We start from the raw sequence: 24,425 nt of genomic DNA on the forward strand, positions 1-24,425 counted from the left end.
GCCGGCGGAGAGGAGGTTGCGCTGCACCTTCTGTCAATAACTTTCTATTTTTTGCGTGTGAACGCCCGTGATAGTTCGTGAGGTCGTGCGGGACGAGCTGCTGGCGCGACCCCCACTCGGCGGCCCCGGGAGGATCGTGCAAATTGATGAATGCCTCCTTCGCGGTAAGCGAAAGTACAATCGAGGCCGCCTGATGACAACGTTCAGCCGAGCCGCCAAAATCACGGCGCCATTGCAGGTCGTGTACCATGGGTATTCGGCATGATCTGCGTGACTACCGGGCAGCTCCGCCTATTCAAGGTCGACAGACGAGACGCGGCGACGCTAGGCCCCATTATTGCAGCCAACGTTGAACCGGGGAGCACCATCCACAGTGATGAATGGGCCGCATACAACTGCATTTCGAACTTGGCGGATGCTAACGGAGCGAGCCTCAATCTGCAATGGGAAACTAAACCACACCGTGAACTTTGTGGACCCGATCACGGGCGTTCACACGCAAAAAATGCAAAGTTATTGGCATGCAGAAAGGGAAGCGCCACCTCCTTTCCACATGCGCTGCAAACATTCATTGCTGCGTTTGTTAGAAGCGATCGCTCGGCGCAACCCAGTGTAATGGAAAACAAAGCGCAATTTTCTGACCCTTTGATTTTGTATGAATGTTTCCCTGCATTGCTGCACACTTACATACACGGTACGCCCGCGGCGCAGCACTTCCTTATATATAAGCGCGACTAGCGAGCGATGTGTTCAAAGACCAGTGCACAAATGCAGGTGCACACGAAGTCTGTGCGCCTGCACCAAGCCGCGCCGAATCAAACCAGAGGAAATGAAAACAGCGACAAGCGATCGTATATAAGCCTAAAAACCAGACGCACACCAATCTGCTCTCGGAAAAGCGATTGTGCAAAAGCCTAGTGCAGAAACCAGGCGCACATCAATCTGGACTCGCCATAGAGTTTCTAATATACTAATATGAAACTCTATGGGACTCGCAAAAGCGCGCGCAAGCACGTAGCGACCCGCGCCAATCCAATCCAGAAGCCAAAGAAGAGGGGGGGGGGGGGGGGGAGTAATGTGTGACCACACCAGAAGGCACAAAGGTAGAGGGAGAGGAAGCTCAGGAATATATTAGGTTAACAATAGAGGCAGCATTTGCAGAGCCAGTGGGTAGCAAAATGGAGAACAATGACCACAGCAGGACAGAATTAGAGGAGGAGCACAGAGGGATGACAAGTAAGGAATGGGACCGAATTGAACACAAGGTCCCCGTGGGAACAGCGACAGGACCTGATGGCATACCTACGAAATTGATAAGCATATTAGGCCAGAAAAGTAAATTAAAATTACGACAACTTATTGAACAAATACACTCTAAGAACAGTTTACACCCTTTGGCTTGCCCCTTCTGCCACACAAAAATAATCGTTATCTGCCTTGATGCGTTTCCTTTCTTTATCGCTGCGAGCGCAGAACTTTCCAGTAACGAATGGCACGCAACTTATCAGCATAGAACAGTTTACACCCTTTGGAGTGCGCCTTCTGATAACGCGCGTGCCGTTCGTCACAGGAAAGTTCCGGGCTTGCAGCGATAAGGAAAGGAAACGCATTAAGGCAGATGACGATTATTGTTGTGTGGCAGAAGGGGCAAGCCAAAGGGTGTAAACTGTTCTTAGAGTGTAGTGGAGATGTTCCACAGGACTGGAAATCAAGCAGAATGATATTAGTTTACAAAGGTAAGGGAAGCAAGGACAACATTAAATCCTACAGGCCAATAACTGTCGCATCAGTCATATACAGAGTAGCAATGCAGATGGTGAAAAAGAGAATGGAGGAATGGGCAGAACGTGAAGAGATCTTGGGAGAACTGCAGAATGGATTTAGAAGGAACAGAATGCTAGATGATAATTTATTTGTTATAACACAGTGCATAGAGATAGCGGCAGCCAGGCAGAAACCACTGTGGATAGCTTTTTTAGACATTAGAGGAGCCTATGATAATGTAAACTGAGAAAAGTTATGGAGCCAGTTGAGGGAATATGGTCTAGATAGAAAGATGATTGGGTTCCTACAACAAGTTTATACAGATCGATAATGAAGTAGAGATAACATGGGAGGGGAAAACTACAAAGCCAGCTAAAATAAGAAGAGGTCTCGGGCAGGGCTGTCCATTGTCGCCTCTGCTTTTTATGATTTACATGAGCCAAATGGAAATGAGACTAGAACAGAGCACAATAGGAACCGACATAAGCTATATGCTGGAAGGGCAGAATAACGTAGCTCAAGTACTAGCCGGACTGATGTATGCAGATGATATTGTACTGCTTGCTGACACCCGAGTAGGGCTACAGGAACTAATGAGCATATGTGGAGAGGAGGGAGAAAAATTGGGACTGCAATTCAGTAGAGAGAAGTCTGGGATAATAGTATACAATGAAGAAAGGGGGGAACCATTGGAAATACAAAGCACTAAGATTGATCATGTTGTAAAATACAAGTATTTGGACATATGGCTAAACGAGGGCAAAAAGTACTTGGAAGAACAGAAAAAAAATATGATTGAAAAAGTGAAAAGGAACTCAGCTGTAATGAAACACAAGGCACTATGGAACTATAATAGGTACGAGGTGGTTAGGGGCGTATGGAAAGGGGTTATGGTACCTGGCCTCACATTCGGAAATTCAGTACTGTGCATGAAATCGGAAGTTCAGGCATGCGTGGAAACGAGACAGAGAAGTGTAGGCAGGTTGGCCTTAGGAGCGCACGGGAACACCCCTAATGAGGGAGTGCAGGGGGACATGGGATGGACATCATTCGAAGGTAGAGAGGCAATAAGTAAGCTAAAATATGAACAGAGACTCCCAGCACTGGAGGAAAAAAAGTGGGCAGGTAAAGTGTACAAATATCTATACATGAAAAGTTTGAACACAAAGTGGACACTCAGAACGAGGAAGCTGAGGGATAGATACCTACAGCCGAGGGAGAAGGAGATTCTTGAATATGGGAAGGAAAGGTTGGGGTAAAGTGCAGCGCAGTAACTGTCTCTCAGCAGAGGACACCTCAACCGCGCTGCACAGGGGGTAGGGAATGAAAGTAGGGGGAGAGAAAGAGCACCAGAAACAGCAGCACGCCGCGGTAAAGTGATGGAGCTAAAGGCGGTCGGCGAGGCCGACAGCCTCGGCGAATGTCAGGAGCGCACGTAGAAGTGTCCTGTGGCGTGAAGGGCAGCCCGAGGGGTGCAGGAGTTCAGTCACGGTGTTGCACGGCAGGCCGTGCCCGTGCCGGCAGCCGAGGGAGGGTGCCCAACGTGGTTCTAGTGTGGGAAAGGAGGTGAAGGAGGCGAAAAGAAAAATGTGGGAAGAAAGAATGCTCGGAAAGCCAGCGCTATCTATGTATAGGTCACAAAAACAGGAGATTAAGAGAGAGCTCTTATTTGATAACTCGCGGGGCAGCTCACTATCATTCGAAGGTAGGACGGGGGTTTTCAGAACTAAAACATACAGGGCTAAATTTGAAGACGTGGACCTTTGGTGCACAGCTTGCGGAGCCGAAATGGAGACCACAGAGCATATAGTGCTGAGATGCACAGACCTTCGCCCGACTCTGGCAGAGGGAACACGTGGTAGATATGGAAGGGGCATTGGGTTTTCCCGGGGAACGAGGGCAAATAGACGAGAAAAGAGTGGCAGTAACGAAGGGGAGGCTAGAGGATTGGTGGAGGAAGTCAAGGGAGAGATAATACCATAAATCGGGGAGATAATGTTTCGTATACTTTTTTAGATAGTTATTTTGGGGGGAGGAGGGGAGTAAACACTAGTTTAAGGAGAAGAGGATATAAAGAAAAAAAAAAAAATAGGAGGGGGAGCAAAAGGCTAGGTGGCGCCAGCCGCCGCCCGTTACAAAGGGTATAGCCGCCATCCATCCATCCATCCATCCACTAAGCTCAGTGTTACCGGGCGTTGGGCGGTTGGGCCTTCTAGGTTTGGTCGTGCTGTGCATATTACATGATATTACACCCGCTGTCGTATTCGATATGCTGTACTGCAGCACAGATCAAACAAAAAGGCTTATGGAGCATGCACAGCGTGATAGCATAAGTGATATGAGGCTCATTCTCAGCAAAGAATGCGGGGACAGTGTCGAACAGATTGCGCAGTACTTGCAAAAAATCACCTACGAGAAGTCTGGCGACACGTTGGCTCACGTTGCATCTCGATGCGGATCCCTGAAAGTACTTCGGTAAGGCAGGGGCGGCCGGGGTTGCGAGCTACGACTAGAAAACAAATTCCTTCTGTTGCAGATTCATCTGCAAGGAAGTCAATTGCCTGACGCTCCTTGAAAGCCAAAACCACGACGGCAAAAGGCCGTTACACGAAGCTGCTCAGTCATCTCGACTTGATGTGGTGCAGTTTCTTATTCATCAAGGATGCCAGATAGATCCTCTAAAGAGGGCTGACTGGTGAGATATGGTTCTCAACGAGAAGTTCTGTGGTGTCCATGCCACCACATCGCTCTGTGTCGTTTAGACTTTATTGTTCCAGCTAACACATGCACTATTTACTCAATGACTACACCGTGTATGACCTCATACGCGCTTTTCGTTGTCAAACGATACGGCAGCGCTTTTCGTTGTCAAACGATACGGCACTGTAAATTCTAAAGTTTTTACTGTTACAACTTATATCATTTTCGCTCCGCCACTGTACTCTGAATAAATGTAATGTTAAATAATGCTGCAGACTATATATATATATATATATATATATATATATATATAGAGAGAGAGAGAGAGTGTGTGTGTGTTTTTCTTCAAATGCCCTCGGAAAACAGTACCTTATTTTTATTTGCCTGCAGGACGCCACTTATGTTGGCATGTACAAAGAATCACTTGGAAGTGGTTCAAACACTAGTTGCAAGGGGTGCCAATACAAACCTTCGAAATAAGGACGGTTGGACGCCATTTCACATCTCATGCAGGTGACATTTTAGCCACAGCTTTATTCACTTGGCAGCTCTGATGTGACCCTCTTCTTCTTGCAGGGAAGGCCATGTACGTATAATGTCCTGCCTCTTGGACATGTTTCCAGATGCATGGAACACTAGCAGCAAAAACAAAAGAACGCCGCTTCACACAGCTGGTATGTGTCTGTGCAGAACATGCTGTAAGATTAAACAGGAGTGCCAAGTCAAATGTGAGCATGCATCATGTATTTGAGATCCACTGAGCGTGGTGGCTTTAAATGAGAAACGGATGCCAGCTGGGTATGACTGGTGGGAGATGTGAGTGCTTTTCAGGTTGGCCAAGTGGTCATAGCAAAATGTTTCGCTTAGTCTGCTTGAGAGTTTGCTGCCTGTGTGGTAGTGATTTATTTATTTATTTATTTATTCATTTGTTTGCTTCGTCACAGTACAGTGTAACAGGAGGCGGAGGGAAAAGCCATTCAAATGACGGCTTGAGGGATCCTCCGTCCCCTTTGTGAACAATGGCAGCAGCTGAAGGACGTCACAATATCATAGCAATTTTTCTTTTTAAAGTGACACGTTGTTTTACGTAAAGATCAAGACATAAAGGAAAACTGAAAACATATTTTATACATAGCTTATACAACGAAGAAAACTGCTGCAATCTTCTGCATTTAAATAAATTTCAACATAGTTTATACAACAAAAAGATCTGCTAATTCGGTGACACTTAAATGAGGCACATCTATACCTTTGCTAGTGTAATTATTTAGAATTTGCGGAATAGTACATTGAAGCATCTGAAAGCCATAATTAGTACGAAAGTAAGGAACGTTCCACATTTCTGTATTTCTTGTTTCATAGGCCTCCTTTAAGCAAAAATTTGCCATCTCCACAAATAAAAAGTTTGAGCGTTTGCAGCTAAGACAGTACTCTCTTAGTAGTCTGTATTGATATAGGTCATTCACTTTGATTATCCTATATTTTTTAAATAGTGGGTCGCTAGGTGCTAGAACTATAGCGTTGTCTATCAGCCTCAGTATTTTCTTCTGTATTCTCAGTAATTTCGTTAAGTTTGTTTCTGTAGTTGTTCCCCAAACCAAATAGCAGTAGTTAAGAACTAAACAGTGATTTGTATATCAATAACCTCACTGAGTTGAGGATAAGGTACCGGATATGGCTTAATATTCCAGTTATCTGACTTACATTTATTTGAATATTATTGACGTGGTCATCCCACTGCTAAGAACTGGAGGAATGTACCCCAAGTACTTTCACTGACTTCACTATTTCTATATCTGAGCCTCTAAGTACAAGGTTATTCTGGACGGTCACTTGTTGACCTTTCGAATGAAAAACTACGGCTTTTGTTTTAGTTGCATTTATTTTTAACTTATTGTTACTTGTCTAGTTGTCTAACTTCTGTAAGACGTCTAGTAGACTAGAAAGAATAAGATCTGATGCTGAGGTGACAAATATATTCATCTATATCATCATCTATCATCTGCATAATATATAATCTGCATAGATAATAAACTTCTGGGGAGATATGGACTATGCCATTAATATATAAAGAACCAAGAATGCTCCCCTGTGGTACATTTGAAATTGTCTTCTTATCTGATACGAAATCATTTACAGAAACAAATTGACATCTATGCACCAGATAGCTTTTAAGTAACACGAGTGGGAGCCCACGAATGCCATAATAGTTTAATTTTTCAAATAAAATACCGTGGTGAATGTAGTCAAATGCTTGTGTGAAATCCACAAAAATTCCGACTACATTATTTTTTTGTTCAAACTGTTGTACGATGTATTTTTTTTGATCCAGTAGGGCGAGTTCTGTAGACTTATGTTTTTGATAGCCATATTGCGATTTTGTCAGGACATATTTGGTGCAAAAACAGGATAAGCGACTAAAAATAATTTTTTCGAAACCTTTAGAAAATACGGGGAGAATAGATATCGGTCGATAATTGGCTACGTTATGCTTGTTCCCCTTTTTGTGGAGAGCTATTACGCGTGCCGTTTGCATTTCCGAAGGAAAAACCCCTGTCGAAATACAGAGATTAAATATGTGTTTTAGTGCTGGACTAATCAGATTAATAACATATTTCACTGGTTTTATTTGCATGGCATCTGCGTCACAGCAGCGTCTGTTTCTTAAGTCAAGGAATACCGTGCGGACTTCTAGTTCAATAGTACCTGCCAAGAAAAACGTGTTTGTAGTTTCTGAACCCAGAGTTCGGCAAGCAGCGGGTGATCTGTCGTTGAAGTATGTGTAAACGAAGTAATCATTAAGAACATTGGCCATATCCTCTCCACTGACCAAGTTTCCATCATGGAGCACCTCCTTAAGTTGTTCTCGGATTTCGGCCCATCAAAGAGTTTATTTTAGTCCATAAAACAGCTGCTCATTTTGAGCACGAAGTAAATGCTTGTATGTAATACAGCTCCTTTGATTTCTTCATTTCTTTACTTAAGGCATTTCGGAACTGCTTGAAAGCAATTAGGTTCGCCTCGACGCACGTACGCATGAATTTCCGGAATAATCTGTCTTTTTTGTCAATTTTACGTAGGAGTTCGCACGTCATCCAAGGTTTACGACAACCTTTACGTTTATTCTGTTGTATATAAGGGAAGTGTTTTTGTTTATACAAATAAAGGATTCTACAAAAGCGTAGGCTGTGTTCGCATCATTTGAGTTAGAAACTTTGTCCCAATGCAAAGTGCCAATCTCTGAACGGAAGGCATCTAAAGCGGCTGGCGAGACATGTTGATAACTATAAGGAATGTCACTCTGAATTAACGTAGGTGCACCTGTTTTTACAGAACAACATATCGGCATGTGATCACTAATAGGATACGTAAGGACAGCACAGGTCACACACGACAGATCACAGTTTGTGATAAATAAGTCTGTGGTGGTCTCTGAAGACAGAGTAATTCTAGTGGATCTATTTATGATGTTTTCGCAACCATTGCATGCAATAGTAGTTTCAAAGTCACGCTTTTGCGTGCCGTCATGCCCCATGTCAGTATTGAAATCACCACCCAATATAACGGTGTATTGGTGTTGATTTACAAATGTTAAGAAAACATCTAAAAATGCAAAAAAATCAGACAAGTTACCATCAGGTGGCCGATAACATACAGCAACTATGACACCTTGAAAGTGAACCCACAACATCTCATAATGAGCTGTAACTAAAATAAAATTTTCGAGCAATACGGCTGGTAAAGAATTATCAAGTAACATAGTGACACCACCCCGTCGACGACTTCACCTAAAAACAGAGAATGTTTTCATATTAGGTAGTTCAAATTCTTCTGAAATATCCGATTGCCAGGTTTCTGTTAGCATAACTACATCAAAACAGAAGCCAACAAACACTGACACAAAGGACAACATAGGGGAAATTACTTGTGCTTTTATAAATGAAAGAAAGAAACGATAAATTAATGGAAATGAAAGTGGATGAAAAAACAACTTGCCGCAGGTGGGAACCGAACCCACAACCCGCAGGTGGGTTCGGTTCCCACCTGCGGCAAGTTGTTTTTTCATCCACTTTCATTTCCATTAATTTATCGTTTCTTTCTTTCATTTATTAAAGCACAAGTAATTTCCCCTATGTTGTCCTTGGTGTCAGTGTTTGTTGGCTTCTTCTGATATGACTAATAAAAATCGGGCCCCTCGGTTAACCCCCTTTCTTCTCGTTGATTACATCAAAACAACCTTTCATTTGGTTAAACACGCACTCGAGTTCATTTACTTTGTCTCCCATTGATTGTACATTTAAATGGAGGCATCGAAGAAATCCTCTTTGTACACTTTCAAACTGCTTCACTAACTCACAAAGGGCGATATATCTGACGTCATCCATTTTACAGAGCAGTAAAAGAAAAATCTAAGGAACGCTTCAAAAACAAACATCAATTGCTCAACGCTGACAAGTCATCCTCACACCTGATGACCTGCGCACATTCTCCACTCTTTCTACGCACCAAGACCTTCCCATTTGAATGCCATGCAAAGTCATAGCCAACTCTCCTAGCCCAGGTTTTCGCTGCTACTAAGAGAGCCCGGGAACGCTTGGTCATATTCTCAGTTATGTAAATCATGATCTTGTTTCTGCCTCAAGGATTTTCTTTTTTCAAGCCACGTATCTTGACGGTCCTGGTGCACAAAGCGAAGGATCACTTCACGCTCTCTACCTGGCCTTGATGCCATCCTGTGAATAGTGTAAATATCAGTCGGAATCAAATTCATGGTTTTTGCAAGATCCTTTACCTTATTTAAAAGATTTTCACCTGCAGTCTCAGGAATTCCATGTATTTCAACATTGAGATGTCGGCTGCGCCACTCGAGGTCATCAAAATCAATTTGAAGCTGGGCGAGACCCTTAGCTGTATCCTCCTTCTCAAGTTTGTCGATCTTGCATTTTATGTTCTTTATTTCCCTGTCTTGCCCGCTCAAGCGTTCCTGAATTTTATCAAAGTTATCCGACAGCAACTGAATTGACCTATCTATTCCCTCTACCTTTTCATTCAAAGCAAGTAGAGAAGTTAATTTCTTTTCTATGTCCATGATCGTAATCTTAAGTTGAGCATCTCCGATTTGATCAGCGGGCCGTGTGGTACTCTTCGATACCCTCGGCCTGCAGGCCTCACACTTCCATGCTCTTGTTTTACCCAGCTTTTTCTTTTCAACATACTCCTGTTCACTTATGCCTGAGCATACTGAAGCATGAAAACAGAACTCGCACTCACTGCACACAATAGCACTCGCGACATCTTCAATTTCAGCTCTGCAACTGCAGCACTTAGTCAAGTTTGAGCCCCTAAGTAATTCGTCACCAAAACAAATCGCTTGGCAGCAGCGCAGCGAACTAAAAGTCCAAAAAAAAGAATAGAACGAGAAGTTTAACTAACCTGTAAAACACAGCAGAAGTTAACCGACGAGCTTTCCTCGCCGTCGCCACTGCCAAAGTGCTCTGCCAAAATCACGCCCCTGTGCAAAGTCTCTTTCTGTCGTGGTGCCGCTGCTGTTCGCTGATAATCTGCGCCGCAAAACGACGCAGTTACTTCCAGGCAGACAGGTAGAATGGGTGCGGGAAATTTGAAGTTCAGTCCAGGCGATTGTAGGCAAAGTCTTGGGTCGGGGCGCCACAGGAGATCGAAGTTTTCGAAGTCAGTGCCTCTAAAACACAGCAGAAGTTAACAGACGTGCTTTCCTCGCCGTCGCCACTGCCAAAGTACCGGTTAAGTACCGGTTAAACAATGTATGTCAATATTAATTATAACAATTTTAGATATTTTAGTATCCAGCACGCAAAGAGAGATTACTGCAGTCTGCAAGCATCCAAGCTTAAGTAAGTTGTTAACATTGAATTTTTATGACATTCATATTGCACACACACTAAGAAAATGATGGACAGACAGAGAGTAAAGTCTCTATGCTTCTTATTCCTTTAGCATATGTGCATTGTGAACATTGAAATGAAGGATTGCATTTTTAGTAACTGTCATTCAGCATATAAAACATGGCAGGGTTCTTGGCACATAGCTTCATAAGTGATGACAATCAAGGCAACCACTGCTAGTAGGGCTTGCTGTGTCTCACTGTGGTGACTCCAACATAGTGTTTCCAGTTGCAGTAGGCCTGGATAGCAACCTCACCGCCTGCACATAGCCACTGTCTAGGTTGCACATGTGCACAAGGGGTGCCTGTTTCAGCTGACTATGCATCCCTAGTGCCATGACAGTGTCATAGTTTCACGCCAAACTTACTACAGTTCATATTTAAGTGATAACCATGCTCAAACTATTTTGCTAAATCGAGAGGAACTTTTGTTCCTTTGAAATCTAAAATTGTAACGTAGTGACACACGAAGGCTACTGCGGCATTGTATTTGCCACTAATGTCGCCATCTGTTGCATAAACCATGAAATAACGAAAGTAACCACTGCTGTCCCAACTGAGGTGGTGTTGAGTCAACTGTTCTGTGCGTTGGCGTGGTGTGCAGCCTCGTCAAAATAAAACTAGAGATGTGACCATGACACCTAGATGTTATAATGTGGTAGCTTTAGAGCACACGCTCGAAGAAGAATTTAAATTTCAGCAATATGGAAGTGAAGGTACTCGACCGGCTGATACGCAAGGTGTATAAGCAAGCGCTCGGACTCCCACCCAGAACGGCTACTTCTCACCTCGAGGAGACAGGGTTGTACAACAACGCACAGGAAATTATAGAGGCCCACCTGGTAAACCAGAAGGAAAGGCTACAGTGCACTGCGTCTTGAAATGTCTTGGATATTCTATACGAAAGACCAGCGCACTGACAAAAATCCCAATACATATACAGGAAACTATGCATGTCTCACACCCAGAAACATGCACCCGACCTTCCACATCGGAGAGCAACATGCCCGAGCGCAGGCGCTCGCGAGGAAGTATGAGAACCACCCCAATGTCTTATATGTAGACGCGGCCAGCACCACAAGAAACACTGCACTTGTCACCAGCGTAGTCGACAATCACGGGACCAAAATAAAGGCATCGTCAGTTTCCAGAGCGAGTGCTGCAGAGGCAGAGGAACTAGCGATAGCGTTAGCCATCATGATGAGACTGCACTGGGAGTACGTCATAGTTCGGACGGACTCTCAGATGGCACACCGAAATTTTTCCAGGGCCACACATCGCATCCTGATTGGGGTGCACCAGTTCCCGCCATACATGCAAGTCATGTGGACTCTGGGGCATGAATCAATCCTTACGCGGTAATCAGCAGGCACACGCCTATGCCTTAGTGCATGTACACTGGGAGCCACATGAGGGTCACCCCCAGCAGTTCCACCCCGAGCCCATACCATTAACCTACACGCACATCCTACAACACTATCACCTTTCATGAAGAACACTACCATCACCTCATAATGCTCCGACGCGAGAGGAAACCATAATATGGCAAAAACTCCAAACAAACACATATCCTCTCTCGAGTCTCTATCACGCCATACACCCTGCACTGTATTCCTATAAATGCCCACACTGCAATCAATGCGCAATGCTTTGTCACATGGTATGGGCTTGCGCAAGCACACCGCAGCTCACACCCATAAAACACCCCTCCACACAGCAAGGGGAGGCTGCTCAGACTTGATGGACCAGCTCAACCTAGTCAACCGAGCGAGAAGGGCAGCTAAGGCCGCTGGACTTCTGGACTGAGGGGACCACCCACTGCAGAGCAGAAGAGCTACCTGCGCTCGTGTGCTCTTTGCTGTAAAATTTCGTCTCTCTCTCTCTCTCTCTCTCTCTCTCTCTCTCTCTCTCTCTCGAAGAACATGTACGTGTCAAAATTAGAAAGAAATCACCGCGTTTTTTCTCATTTATTTCACGAAAAACATTGTTAAATTGAGTTCGGCCAAGTTTGTTTTGTTAATTCAGGCTGATGGTAACATTGAACTCTATGGGTACCTGCCGGGGAATGTAAATTCCTTCATTAGATCGGGAACTTCGTAAAATCGGGTTTCGTTAGATTGAGTTCTAACTGTAGATGGTGAAGCATTCTGACTGCATGCCAGGGTGGTGTCCTTGTTATTGTACAGAAAGGCAATGCTGCTAGAAGTATTAGCAGTTTATTAAAGACAAAAAGGAGGAAGGTAATGAAGGACCATGGGCATCACAACTGTCTCACTTCCCAGTGGACACTTAAACTGTTCTGCGATTGTGAGAAAGAAAGAGGCTAAGGTAAAGATAGGGGAACAGAAGGTTACAATAAAATAAACATAAAAAAATACGAAGACATAAGTGAAAAAGGGACATAAAGTAGGTGACTATATATATGTACATATATAACATTTTTAAAGTGAAGGTTTCTTCTACTTTCCTATGTTTGACATGGCTGCCTGGCTATTTGTCACTATCTTGGCAGATATATTTATGGATATATTTGGAGTGATCACAATTAAGCTTCACAAATTTCTTAAAATTAGGCACTAGGTGGTATGTTGAAATCCACCTCTGCAAATAAGTTATGGGGCCAGGGTGACACAAAGTGAGATAATGTATTTTTGTGAATATAAGGCGAGATATTTTTCACAGAATCCTTAGCCTCGAAGTCAACCTCTGACTTATATGTGAGGTTGATAGATTCAGTTAATATTTCATATGGCAGCAGCAGCACCGCATTTCCAGTAATACAGATTTTGGGCGGTAGCGCAAATTGTAGTAACTTGGCAGGTAAGGCAGCATCATATTTTTGTGCATATACTCGCAACAAGAATTTGAAAATATATAACAGTAAAGGTGGGTTGAGGATTATACATAAGGTCCTCCATTTTCGGGTTTTATATTTTTCAAAATTCGGAGGGGGGGGGGGCAAAAATTGGTGTTACTTCTAAAAATGAAAACCGAAAAGAAATCGACAGCTTTATTGTCTCACAGCCTAAAGTTCAAGATTTTTCTAGCGACTTTTACAAATGATTAACACAAGCAATGGTCTTTTGAATGCAGCCATCGTATTTCAACAAGTGAAATCACTCACAGGAACAGGTAATGACAAAGACAGCTGCTGGCAAATAATGTGACAAACTCTTCTCTGCAAGTCCTCGTCAGGCATTGTTAATATATTTAGAAAAAACCACATTAACAAGAACTGCAAATTTAGAGGATTTTGCTATCTCTTCTTTGCTTTGTTCTCAGCACTTTTTAACAAAAGAAAGTAGTATGAAAACTATTGCGCACGGCTGGGAATCCTTTGCAGGAGGTGTGATGTTTTTCCTTAGCAAAGAACCCTTGTTTATGTGCATTGTCCTGTGTGTTCGGAGCATTCCTTTGTCAATCCTATACTTGTTGGGCCTTTTTTTTATGTCTGTTTTTTATGTCTGTTGTCATGTTTTGCTGGTTCCCTATATATGCTCTTCCAACAAAATCAAATAAATTAAGGCTAGACAAATCAGCCACCTTTTCTTAAATGTAACATGGTTGTGTAAAGGCCCTCACAACGTCACAGCTATTATTTGCAGTGCAGAGAAACGTCAAAGCTGCATTAATTCACTTTCTAGCACATTACCAGAGCTTACATGTATGCGGCATGTGGGAAATGCATTGCAATTCACCATTTCCCATAGGTCGGCAGTGTGGGAGAATACTCTCTCACACTCACTCACCATAATTTTTCCAGGCCCCGCACTCACTCGCACTCACCTACGCTCACACTCACTGGCACTCACTCACACTCGCACTCACTCGCACTCACCTCCACTCACACTCGCTGGCTCGCATGCGCACACACATATACTCACACTCACTGGCACCTGCACTCATCTCCACTCACACTCGCTCGCTGTTGCTTGCATTCACCTCCACTCACGCTCGCTGGCACTCACGACCACTCACACTCATTGGCACTCACTCGCACTAATGCCTTTGAAATGAGTGCTAGTGAATGTGAGTGCACTCATGAGTGAGTGTGCCGCTCACAATTCGTGTATATTCATAACGAAGCTTCCAATTTATCATCTGTTACATTTGTAGTGCACCAAGGCAGTGTTTTGGGCCCAGTTTTATTTTTTAGTATACATAAACGATTTGCCTTCCCGATTACATGGTAACATCCTTCTATTCGCTGATTGTTTTCGTACTGCGAAATTGATTGCAATGATGATCGCTATATACAAAATTCTACCTTTTCTTTGTGTCAGGAGTGAAACATCAATAACACTAACAGTAAGCGGAAAGAAACCGATATCTGATTTTACTTACATTATTAATGAAACACCTCTTACTTGTGTATTTCAGGGTAAATATTTAGGTGTCACTTTAACACGCACTCTCCAATGGGAAATCCATGTTAACAACATAACCTCAAGTGGAAATTAATGTACATGCTGGAGCACTAAAGCAACTCATCTTTCTGAGAAGACACCTTCGTCTTGCGTCCGCAGATACAAATCTGCTGGCCTATAACATGCTTGTTCGACCAGTGCTGGAGTACGCCAGTATTGTTTGACTTACGTACAGAAATGAACTCATAAGAGGGGGTGCAGAGGAAGGCAATAAGGTTCATTTATAATAAATACAAGTTAATGGATTCATTGAATGAATTATTTTAAAAAATCTGGTTTATTACCACGGCAAAGTAGGGCAGAATTAGCAGGACTAAAGTTGTTTCAATTTATTCATGATGACAAGACCGTTGACACATCCATTCGAAGTTCTTTTAATCGTTCTAGGTTAACATGCCACAAGCATTCTAGAACACCTAATGAATACATCTTTAACTTAGATTGCTTTAAATATTCATATTTCCTTAAAACGAATAGGGAATGGAATTAACTTAGTCCTTCCATTACTAACGCTTTATGTTTAAATAACTTCATGACTTCAAGTGGCCGCCAACTTGAACAGCGTTCGCTTGAAGCTTGCCCCCTCGTTGATCATCAAGGAGAGACGGCAGGTAGATGAGACGACGTAAAACAAACTGGTTTAATACATCGCTACAAACAACTGAGCATCAAGCAACAGAGCACCGTAGTGTATGCCAGCAACTACAAAAGTTAGAAGCAGAGTTCTTATCTACAGAGCAGCGCTCTCTCTCTTGATATCCTGTATGGGGTCCTGTCTTTACAGCACTGGAGTCTAGAACAAACAATTCCATTGCGTCCTTATGCTTGGAAGGACACATTGCCGCTATTTGTGTACTCGCGCTTGGTGTGCCATCCGTTCGGTGTGTATTTGAACGAAAAAAAAAAAATCTATTTCACGGCATAGCGCACGCACATAAAGAAGAATGCACCGCGGGCACAGGCAAAATAAAAAAAGAAAAGAGCAACTGTGCATGCAGCATGAGTAGGGAGCGGAGTGGGTAGCGAGCCGGACAAATCGGTACAATAATTTTTAAAAAAAGCTACTTTGGAGAAGAGGTGTTGCGTGGCTGCTGTTCCTGTTGCCATGAAGATGTAAACAATCATGTGCGCCACCACTTTCATAAAGTATCGCCCGCCCGCAAGGGCCATAACTGAAGGGCGCCTTGGCGCTAGCGCCGGAAAGAGCGCTTGCATTAACTCGACCAATGGGAGCCATGCAGAGATTCACACGGCGGTCTGGGACACGAGCATGGTTAGAGTCGTAGAGTTTCCTACAATATGCTAGAGGGAACTCTGGCGCTGCAGTCGTCGACCCACCATGGAATTGACGACATGACATGGATTTGTCTGATCTTCGTGCTTGTTGTTTCAGACATTCTCGTAGCTTTGTTTCCTACGCTTTACATGCCTTCATTGTCTTAGATTTCAGAGCAATCTATATTCTTCGAAGTGCAGAAGACGCTGCAAACATGCTCAAGGAGCACTAATTGCAACGATTGAGCTTGTCGAGATGCCAAAATCGAAACGCGCCAAGCATCTCAAGGCAATGGCACACTCGCGATAAATTCATAAGCATGTTACACATGCCTGTAGACGCATGCATCCGTGGATTAATCTTGAGTACATCTCCAATGTAAAAAAAAAAAGTGTCATATAAAGGATTTTATTGAGAGTGTGTTCCCTGTACCATTGTATTGGTTAATGTTTCAAGGAGCTGGGTAAGACATACTTAAAAGGGTTCAAAATATGTGGATACTAGCAAATGTTAAAACATTTTTCTTCAAGCTTCACACGGGAACCTTGCCTGTTAAAACATGTTTAAAGGAAAGGGGGGTTTATGTGCCATGGGGAAGCAAATGCTTTCTGTGCAACAAAGCTGAAACGATCGAACATGTTTTCATTGATTGTAATGATGCCATATTCTTTTGGGTTATATTACAGAGAACTTTAAAGATAGACCTACCCTCAATCATCATGGTATTCGTTTTTTGCCTGCTGAACGCGATTTTGAATGGATGGACGTTATGTTTTTACTCGGGCTGCACGCAGTCTGGCATAGTCTGCTAGCATATAGACACAGTGATGTTAAAGGTAGATCTGTGTATGAATATATCGTGGGAATGGTTGTGAAAGTATGTAACGTGTACAAAACGATCGACTGTGATGAAGATGTGGTGTCAATGCTGTATACCATAACACTGTAATGAAGAAAGGAAGATAATGACATCCCAATCATCATCAAGAGCGGAGGGCACGAGATTGGCGCTCGAACACCACCATCTTGTTCTCCCGACCTACTGTTCAGAGCTACCGCCTGTTTGTTGGACTCGTCCAATAAACCTCCTTACATTTGGTGGATCGTGCTGGGTACGCACATCGCCGATACCCTGGAACTCCGATCCCATACGTTGCACTCGACCATGCAAGCTGATGCTGCCCAACCGCCGTCATCTCTCCCGGCCGCCGTTTGCCCCGGCCAGGTTCGCCAGCAAGACCCCCCGGTATTTTCGGGTACGGAAGACCAGGACGTCGAGGACTGGCTGTCAGCCTACGAAAAAGTTAGTGGACCCAACAAGTGGGATGACGCTGCTAAGCTGAATACCGCGAACTTTTACCTGGCTAGCGTGGTGAAGCTGTGGTATACGAACCACGAATCTGAATTTGAGAACTGGCCCGCTTTAAGAAGGCACTATCTGCCGTTTTCGGTCGCCCTGTTATGCGGAAGTTACGCGCCGAGCAACGGCTGCGCACACGGGCACAGGAACCAAACGAAACTTTGACCACCTATATTGAGGACATAATTGATCTCTACAGGCGCGCCGATGCTTCAATGAGCAAAAGTGCCAAAATTCAGCATATTATGAAGGGCATCGACGACGATGTCTTTCAAATGCTTCTTGCAAAGTCTCCTGGCACAGTGTCTGAAGTGGTAACTCTGTGCCACAGCTATGACGAATTGAGAGGGCAGCAGGCTCTCACCCGACGTTCATCTCACACGTTCAGTCAGCCACTCACTGCACTGGACATCGTGCCTGACCAGTCATACCTTCTCGCACAAATGAAAGAATTTGTGCATGAGGAGGTGGCCGGTCAATTGTCTCTCCTGCCATTTGCTCAGCGTCAGGAGCTCCCACAATAGCAGCAACTGCTGCGACCAATCCCGTTGGCTCCCGTGCTTCGACACGTCATCCAAGAACAGATTTTCGAGGCCATGCCGGTGCCCATTCAGCAGCAACCTGTCGCCGCGCCTCTTAGTTACGCAGAGGTAGTAAAGCGGCAGCAGCTTCAACAGCCCTCACCGTCCCATGGTGTGTCGTATGCTGCAGCCCCGATTCAGCCATCCGTGACATGGGCTGCTCCCAACACTGCAAATCCCTGGCGAATGCACGACAACCGGCCGATCTGTTTTGCATGCGGTGGCCCTGGTGATATTGCCCGATTCTGCCGCCGTCGCGCGCCAGGATACTCAGATGCCCGTTCGCAGAACTACATGGATCGTCCCCGCTCTCGTTATGAAGGTCCGGGTCCCCAAACAAGCACGTCTTCACATGACTATCCGCAACCCACGTCTCGTCGCTCACCTTCACCCTGTCGCCGATCCTTGTCGCCCATGCGTCATCGATCAGCCCCTGAAAATGGGGGAAACTAGCCCCCGCAGTTCGTGAGGCAAGAACTGCGCTGTCGAAATGTTCAAGTCCTCAAACTTTGCCGTCGAATATCATCGAAATTTTTGTAGAAGGCACCCGTGCATATGCTCTTGTCGATACCGGTGCTGCCGTTTCTGTTATAGATGCCACACTTTGCCGCAAGCTTCGGAAGGTGACCACGCCTCTTGAGATGATGCCCTTACGTACAGCGAATGGAGACCCTGTTCGGCCTATAGCTGCCTGCACTGCTCGACTTATTATCGCTAAAGAGCACTACATTGTTGAGTTTATCGTCCTTTCATCCTGCTCGCACGACATCATACTTGGCTGGGACTTTTTATCATATAATCACGCCGTTATTGATTGCGCCAGATCTGAACTTGAGCTCTTCCCGTTGTGTGACCAGTCCTACAAACCCGCTCATCAAGCCGCACACAAACTAGTCGTAACAGAAGATACCGAAATTCCGCTGACAGCAGCTGTTTTGCTCCCCAAGTTCTGCAACAGCATATGTGATGAAGCTGCATTCTTTGAACCATCACGCCTCCTTCTAAGTCGGAAGCCACTTCTTCTGCCTTATTTGACCCTCTCTATTTCTAATGGAACACGCGCTCTCTGCCTCACAAATCCTCTGCCGTATCCCATCAAACTGCTTAAAGGTGAATCCCTTGTATGCGTGCAACCCATTGATATCGGTCAAATTTTTTCCGTGCAGCAAGATTCAGCTCGACGCGACCTCGACGTCGTCAGTGCTCTTAATCCTTCTGATGTACCAGCTGCCGACCTATTCGATTCATCGATCGCAGACAAACTGTCACCATTTGAACGCTCTGCTCTTCTCCAGCTGCTCTACCAGTTCCGCGACTCTTTCAATGTTGCCCAACGTGCCCTTGGCCGAACTTCTACCATTGTTCACTACATCGACACCGGCTCCAACTCGCCAGTGCAACAACGCCCTTACTGTGTCTTCACCGCGGAACGTCAACTTATTACCGACCAGGTTGACGATATGCTTAAACGTGACATTATTCGCCCTTCGCAAAGTCCGTGGGCATCACCTGTGGTTCTCGTTAAAAAAAAGGATGGATCAATTCGCTACTGCGTGGATTACCGGCACCTAAACAAGGTCACTCGAAAAGACATGTACCTGTTACCTAGAATTGACGATGCCCTTGATTGCCTACAAGGTGCCGAGTTTTTTTCATCATTAGATTTGCGTTCTGGGTATTGGCAGGTGCCTTTAGCAGAGGCCGACCGTTCAAAAGACAGCCTTCGTCACGCCTGACGGTGTATATGAATTTAATGTCATGCCCTTTGGCCTCTGCAATGCGCCTGCCACCTTCGAGCGCATGATGGACTCGGTTCTGCGGGGTTTGAAGTGGCACATGTGTCTCTGCTACCTCGACGACATTGTTGTCCTTGCGCCAGATTTCGCAACCCATCTGGATCGCCTCAACCATGTCCTGACGTGTCTGAAGACCGCTCAGCTGCAACTAAATCTCAAGAAGTGCCGCTTTGCTGCGCGAAAACTTACAATTCTCGGTCACGTCGTGTCAAAGGATGGCGTGCTTCCGGACCCAGCTAAACTACGTGCCATGACCGACTTCCCCAAACTGACAACTCTAAAGCAGTTACGAAGCTTCATAGGGTTATGCTCCTACTTTCGTCGGTTTGTGCGCAACTTCGCCTCTATAATTGCGCCTTTGACCCAACTTTTAAGCAGCGCCTCCAATCTTTCGTCATGGTCTTCTGAGTGTGACCAAGCCTTCTCCACCTTTCGCCTCCTCAGTGACCATGGCCGCGTATTTCTCTCTGATGTAATCCAAGCACTTCTCCACCAGTGCAACATTGTACATCGGACGTGTACTGCCTACCATCCTCAGACGAATGGTCTCACTGAGCGGTTTAATCGGACACTGGGCGACATGCTTGCGACACATGTTGCATCTGATCAGTCAAACTGGGAACTGGTTCTTCCATTTGTGACATACGTGTACAACACCGCTACGCAAGTCACAACCGGGTATTCCCTCTTCTTCCTTCTGTACGGTCGCCAGCCAACGCACACTATCGACACGTTGCTGCCATACGCACTAGATGCCTCAGAGTGCACGGCAGTGTCCGAAGTCGCCCGTTACGCTGAAGATTGCCGACAACTAGCCAAGCGCTTTACTACAGCCGACCAACAACGCCAGAAAAACGCTCGCGATGATGACCACTCTCCTGCCGCAACATTCGCTCCTGGAGCACTTGTGTGGCTGCTTGTGTAGCACCCTGCGCCCCTGGCTTGTCGTCCAAACTACTCCCAAATTATCATGGTCCCTACCACGTCGTCGAGCGTACTTCGCCCGTAAACTACGTCATCGAACCTCTTACGCTGCACGGCGACCGTCGTCGACGTGGACGTGATGACGTTCACGTAGACCGCCTCAAGCCGTACTTCGACCCTCTTGTCCCCACCTGTTAGATCGCCACGATGGCTCCACCTTTCTCGACGGGGGCAATTGTAATGAAGAAAGGAAGATAATGACATCACAGTCATCGTCAAGAGCGGAGAGCACGAGATCGGCGCTCGAACACCACCATCTTGTTCTCCCGACCTACTGTTCAGAGCTACCGCCTGTTTGTTGGACTCGTCCAATAAACCTCCTTACAACACATATAAAACAAGTGTGACCTGTGATCACAAACTCCTTTGAGGCTTCTAGCCAAGCTGGAAATAAAGAAAAAGAAAGCATCCGTTGCTTAATGATTTCAGTATCAGGCTTCTCTGCTTAGAGGTCCTGTGTTCGAATCGTGCCATCGGTCAATTTTCATAGTGTTCATTTTATTATTTATTCCACACTACATTGTTGAAAATGACGAGCTTACAAAGTCACAAAGCCGTTTGAAACCAGAATGACGAAGGTTAGGCAAATCTATGTACTTCCCATAATTCGCATGCTGGTACAACCGCTCCCACTGCAGCCCTCCTAAACACTAGCTCCAGAGTTCCCTCTACTAATTATTGTATGAAACTTTATGGTTAGAGTGGCCTATACTCGCGGCCAGCCTTCTGTGGCAGTGAAGGGAAAGCTACGAGCATGTGGCTGCTGCTCATGTGTCAAGGCACCAAGTAGTCCGCCAGCATTTGACAGCACTTTTGGCTGCTCGGAACAGACACTGAAACGACGCAGCTTCACGTGCGACAGTTTCATGGTTGCCCAGACATGGAAGGGAAAAACCACAAAATAAGTAAACTTTTAGATTCAGTGGTATGTTTTATCTTATTTAACTGTTGCTAATAAGGTGTCTCTTCCCCAGCTTAAACTAACGTGGATGAAAACACCGGACTTTTTTCAGAAGCGCTCTCACTTGTGCGTGCTTTGCCTCCGTAGCTTTCCCTTCGTTGCCACACAAATTTGTCAGCGAGCACAGAAGCCTCCTTGCTTGGAATACTGGAAGAGTGTCCAAAGCGCCGGCTCCCGCGTGAGGCTTTTGCGGGGAACTGCTGCGCCGCACCGCTGCTGTGCCGGACCTGTGGGGCTTTCTGCACTCGAGAAGCAAGCGGAAGGCCAGAAACTAATTACACTAATTCACCCTAATTAAATGTGATTACATACATGGGTGTACTTATGCTGACTCATTATTTTCGACTTCCGAGATGTACTGGGTGCATTTTATACCAAATGGGCAACAAGCGGTTCCCCTTCGGTCATCATCATCATCATCAGCCTGGTTACGCCCACTGCAGGGCAAAGGCCTCTTCCATACTTCTCCAACAACCCCGGTCATCTACTAATTGCGCCCATGTTGTCCCTGCAAACTTCTTAATCTCATCCGCCCACCTAACTTTCTGCCGCCCCCTGCTACGCTTCCCTTCCCTTGGAATCCAGTCCGTAACCCTTAATGACCATCGGTTATCTTCCCTCCTCATTACATGTCGTGCCCATGCCCATTTCCTTTTCTTGATTTCAACTAAGATGTCATTAACTCGCGTTTGTTCCCTCACCCAATCTGCTCTTTTCTTATCCCTTAATGTTACACCCATCATTCTTCTTTCCATAGCTCGTTCCATCGTCTTCAATTTAAGCAGAACCCTTTTCGTAAGCCTCCAGGTTTCTGCCCCATAGGTGAGTACTGGTAAGACACAGCTATTATACACTTTTCTCTTGAGGGATAATGGGAACCTGCTGTTCATGAACTGAGAATGCCTGCCAAACGCACCCCAGCCCATTCTTATTCTTCTGATTATTTCCGTCTCATGATCTGGATCCGCCGTCACTACCTGCCCTAAGTAGATGTATTCCCTTACCACTTCCAGTGCCTCTCTACTTATTGTAAATTGCTGTTCTCTTCCGAGACTGTTAAACATTACTTTAGTTTTCTGCAGATTAATTTTTAGACCCACTCTTCTGCTTTGCCTCTCCAGGTCAGTGAGCATGCATTGCAATTAGTCCCGAGTTACTAAGCAAGGCAATATCATCAGCGAATCGCAAGTTACGAAGATATTCTCCATTAATTTTTATCTGCAATTCTTCCCAATCCAGGTCTCTGAATACCTCCTGTAAACAAGCTGTGAATAGCATTGGAGAGATCGTACCTCCCTGCCTGACGCCTTTCTTTATTGGGATTTTGTTGCTTTATTTATGGAGGACTACGGTGGCTGTGGAGCCGCTATAGATATCTTTCAGTATTTTTACATACGGCTCCTCTACACCCTGATCCCGTAATGCCTCCATGACTGCTGAGCTTTCAACAGAATCAAACGCTTTCTCATAATCAATGGAAGCTGTATATAAGGGTTGGTTATATTCCGCACATTTCTCTATCACCTGATCGATAGTGTGAATATGGTCTATTGTTGAGTAGCCTTTACGGAATCCTGCCTGGTCCTTTGGTTGACAGAAGTCTAAGGTGTTCCTGATTCTATTTGCGATTACCGTAGTAAATAGTTTGTAGGCAACTGACAGTAAGCTGATCAGTCTACTTTTTCAAGTCTTTGGCGTCCCCTTTCTTATGGATTAGGATTATGGTAGCGTTCTTCCAAGATTCCGGTATGCTCGAGGTCATGAGGCATTGCGTATACAGGGTGGCCAGTTTCTCTAGAACAATCTGCCCACCATCCTTCAACAAATATGCTGTTACCTGATCCTCCCCAGCTGCCTTTCCCCTTTGCGTAGTTTCCAAGGCTTTCTTTACTTCTTCCGCCGTTACCTGTGGGATTTCGAATTCCTCTAGACTATTCTCTCTTCCATTATCGTCGTGGGGGCCACTGGTACTGTATAAATCTCTATAGAACTCCTCAGCCACTTGAACTATCTCATCCATATTAGTAATGATATTGCCGGCTTTGTCTCTTAACGCATACATTTGATTCTTTCCAATTCCTAGTTTCTTCTTCACTGCTTTTAGGCTTCCTCCATTCCTGAGAGCATGTTCAATTCTATCCATATTATACTTCCTTATGTCAGCTGTCTTACGCTTGTTGATTAACTTCGAAAGTTCTGCGAGTTCTGTTCTAGCTGTAGGGTTAGAGGCTTTCATACCTTCGATACAGCAGCATAAGCAACCACCTTGTTCAGCTGCCAATGGTGTTGGCATTGGCATCAGTGTTTCCGTGAGAAAACTACCTGTTCTCTCAATGAATGATCATAGCTGAAAGTTCTTCATTTATGTCTACTTTATAGAACACATAAATTGTGTGTGAAGAGACTACAAAGAATGACAAGTAGGCAGTATACAGTGTGTACTACATCACCCAATCCCTGTTTTCGAAGGTGTCCGGTCGCTTATATCAGCGTGACTCATAGTGATGTGACAGTGCTTACACATGTAAAATAGAATATTTTGATATGTTCTAACATTATTTGATGTCATCGATGTGCGGCTTGCATTATATTTCAAGCAAACCACAGGTGGTCGCTTTAGGTGCTTGTTTTTTGTAAACAAATGCACAGGTCA

The 24,425-nt window shown here is 44.9% G+C and overlaps 2 protein-coding genes across 8 annotated transcripts in view; one reads left to right on the forward strand and one right to left on the reverse strand.

The window, feature by feature from the left end:
* The first annotated feature begins 3,929 nt into the window (after positions 1 to 3,929).
* Positions 3,930 to 24,425, forward strand: part of LOC142586053 (ankyrin repeat domain-containing protein 16-like) — a 111,595-nt gene continuing 91,099 nt past the window's right edge. For 2 of the 6 annotated variants that reach the window (XM_075697303.1, XM_075697308.1), the window contains exons 1-4: positions 3,931 to 4,239; positions 4,301 to 4,459; positions 4,855 to 4,977; positions 5,041 to 5,192. In XM_075697303.1, the coding sequence (XP_075553418.1) occupies positions 4,034 to 4,239; positions 4,301 to 4,459; positions 4,855 to 4,977; positions 5,041 to 5,192 (640 nt within the window). In that variant the 5' untranslated portion in view covers positions 3,931 to 4,033. Of the gene's footprint in view, positions 4,240 to 4,300; positions 4,460 to 4,854; positions 4,978 to 5,040; positions 5,193 to 24,425 lie in introns of all 6 variants that reach the window. The other 4 variants (XM_075697305.1, XM_075697306.1, XM_075697307.1 and 1 more) reach the window with 3 other exon arrangements.
* The window catches only part of LOC142586056 (INO80 complex subunit B), a 73,531-nt gene continuing 54,068 nt past the window's right edge, over positions 4,963 to 24,425 (reverse strand). Inside the window, exons 4-5 of one of the 2 annotated variants that reach the window (XM_075697317.1) lie at positions 9,898 to 10,025; positions 4,963 to 5,099 (exon numbers count right to left, since the gene is read on the reverse strand). In XM_075697317.1, the coding sequence (XP_075553432.1) occupies positions 9,917 to 10,025 (109 nt within the window). In that variant the 3' untranslated portion in view covers positions 4,963 to 5,099; positions 9,898 to 9,916. Of the gene's footprint in view, positions 5,100 to 9,897; positions 10,026 to 17,127; positions 17,384 to 24,425 lie in introns of those variants that run through there. The other variant, XM_075697315.1, reaches the window with a different exon arrangement.

The sequence above is a fragment of the Dermacentor variabilis genome, chromosome 6, assembly GCF_050947875.1.
Source record: "Dermacentor variabilis isolate Ectoservices chromosome 6, ASM5094787v1, whole genome shotgun sequence".
Lineage (NCBI taxonomy): Eukaryota > Metazoa > Arthropoda > Arachnida > Ixodida > Ixodidae > Dermacentor > Dermacentor variabilis.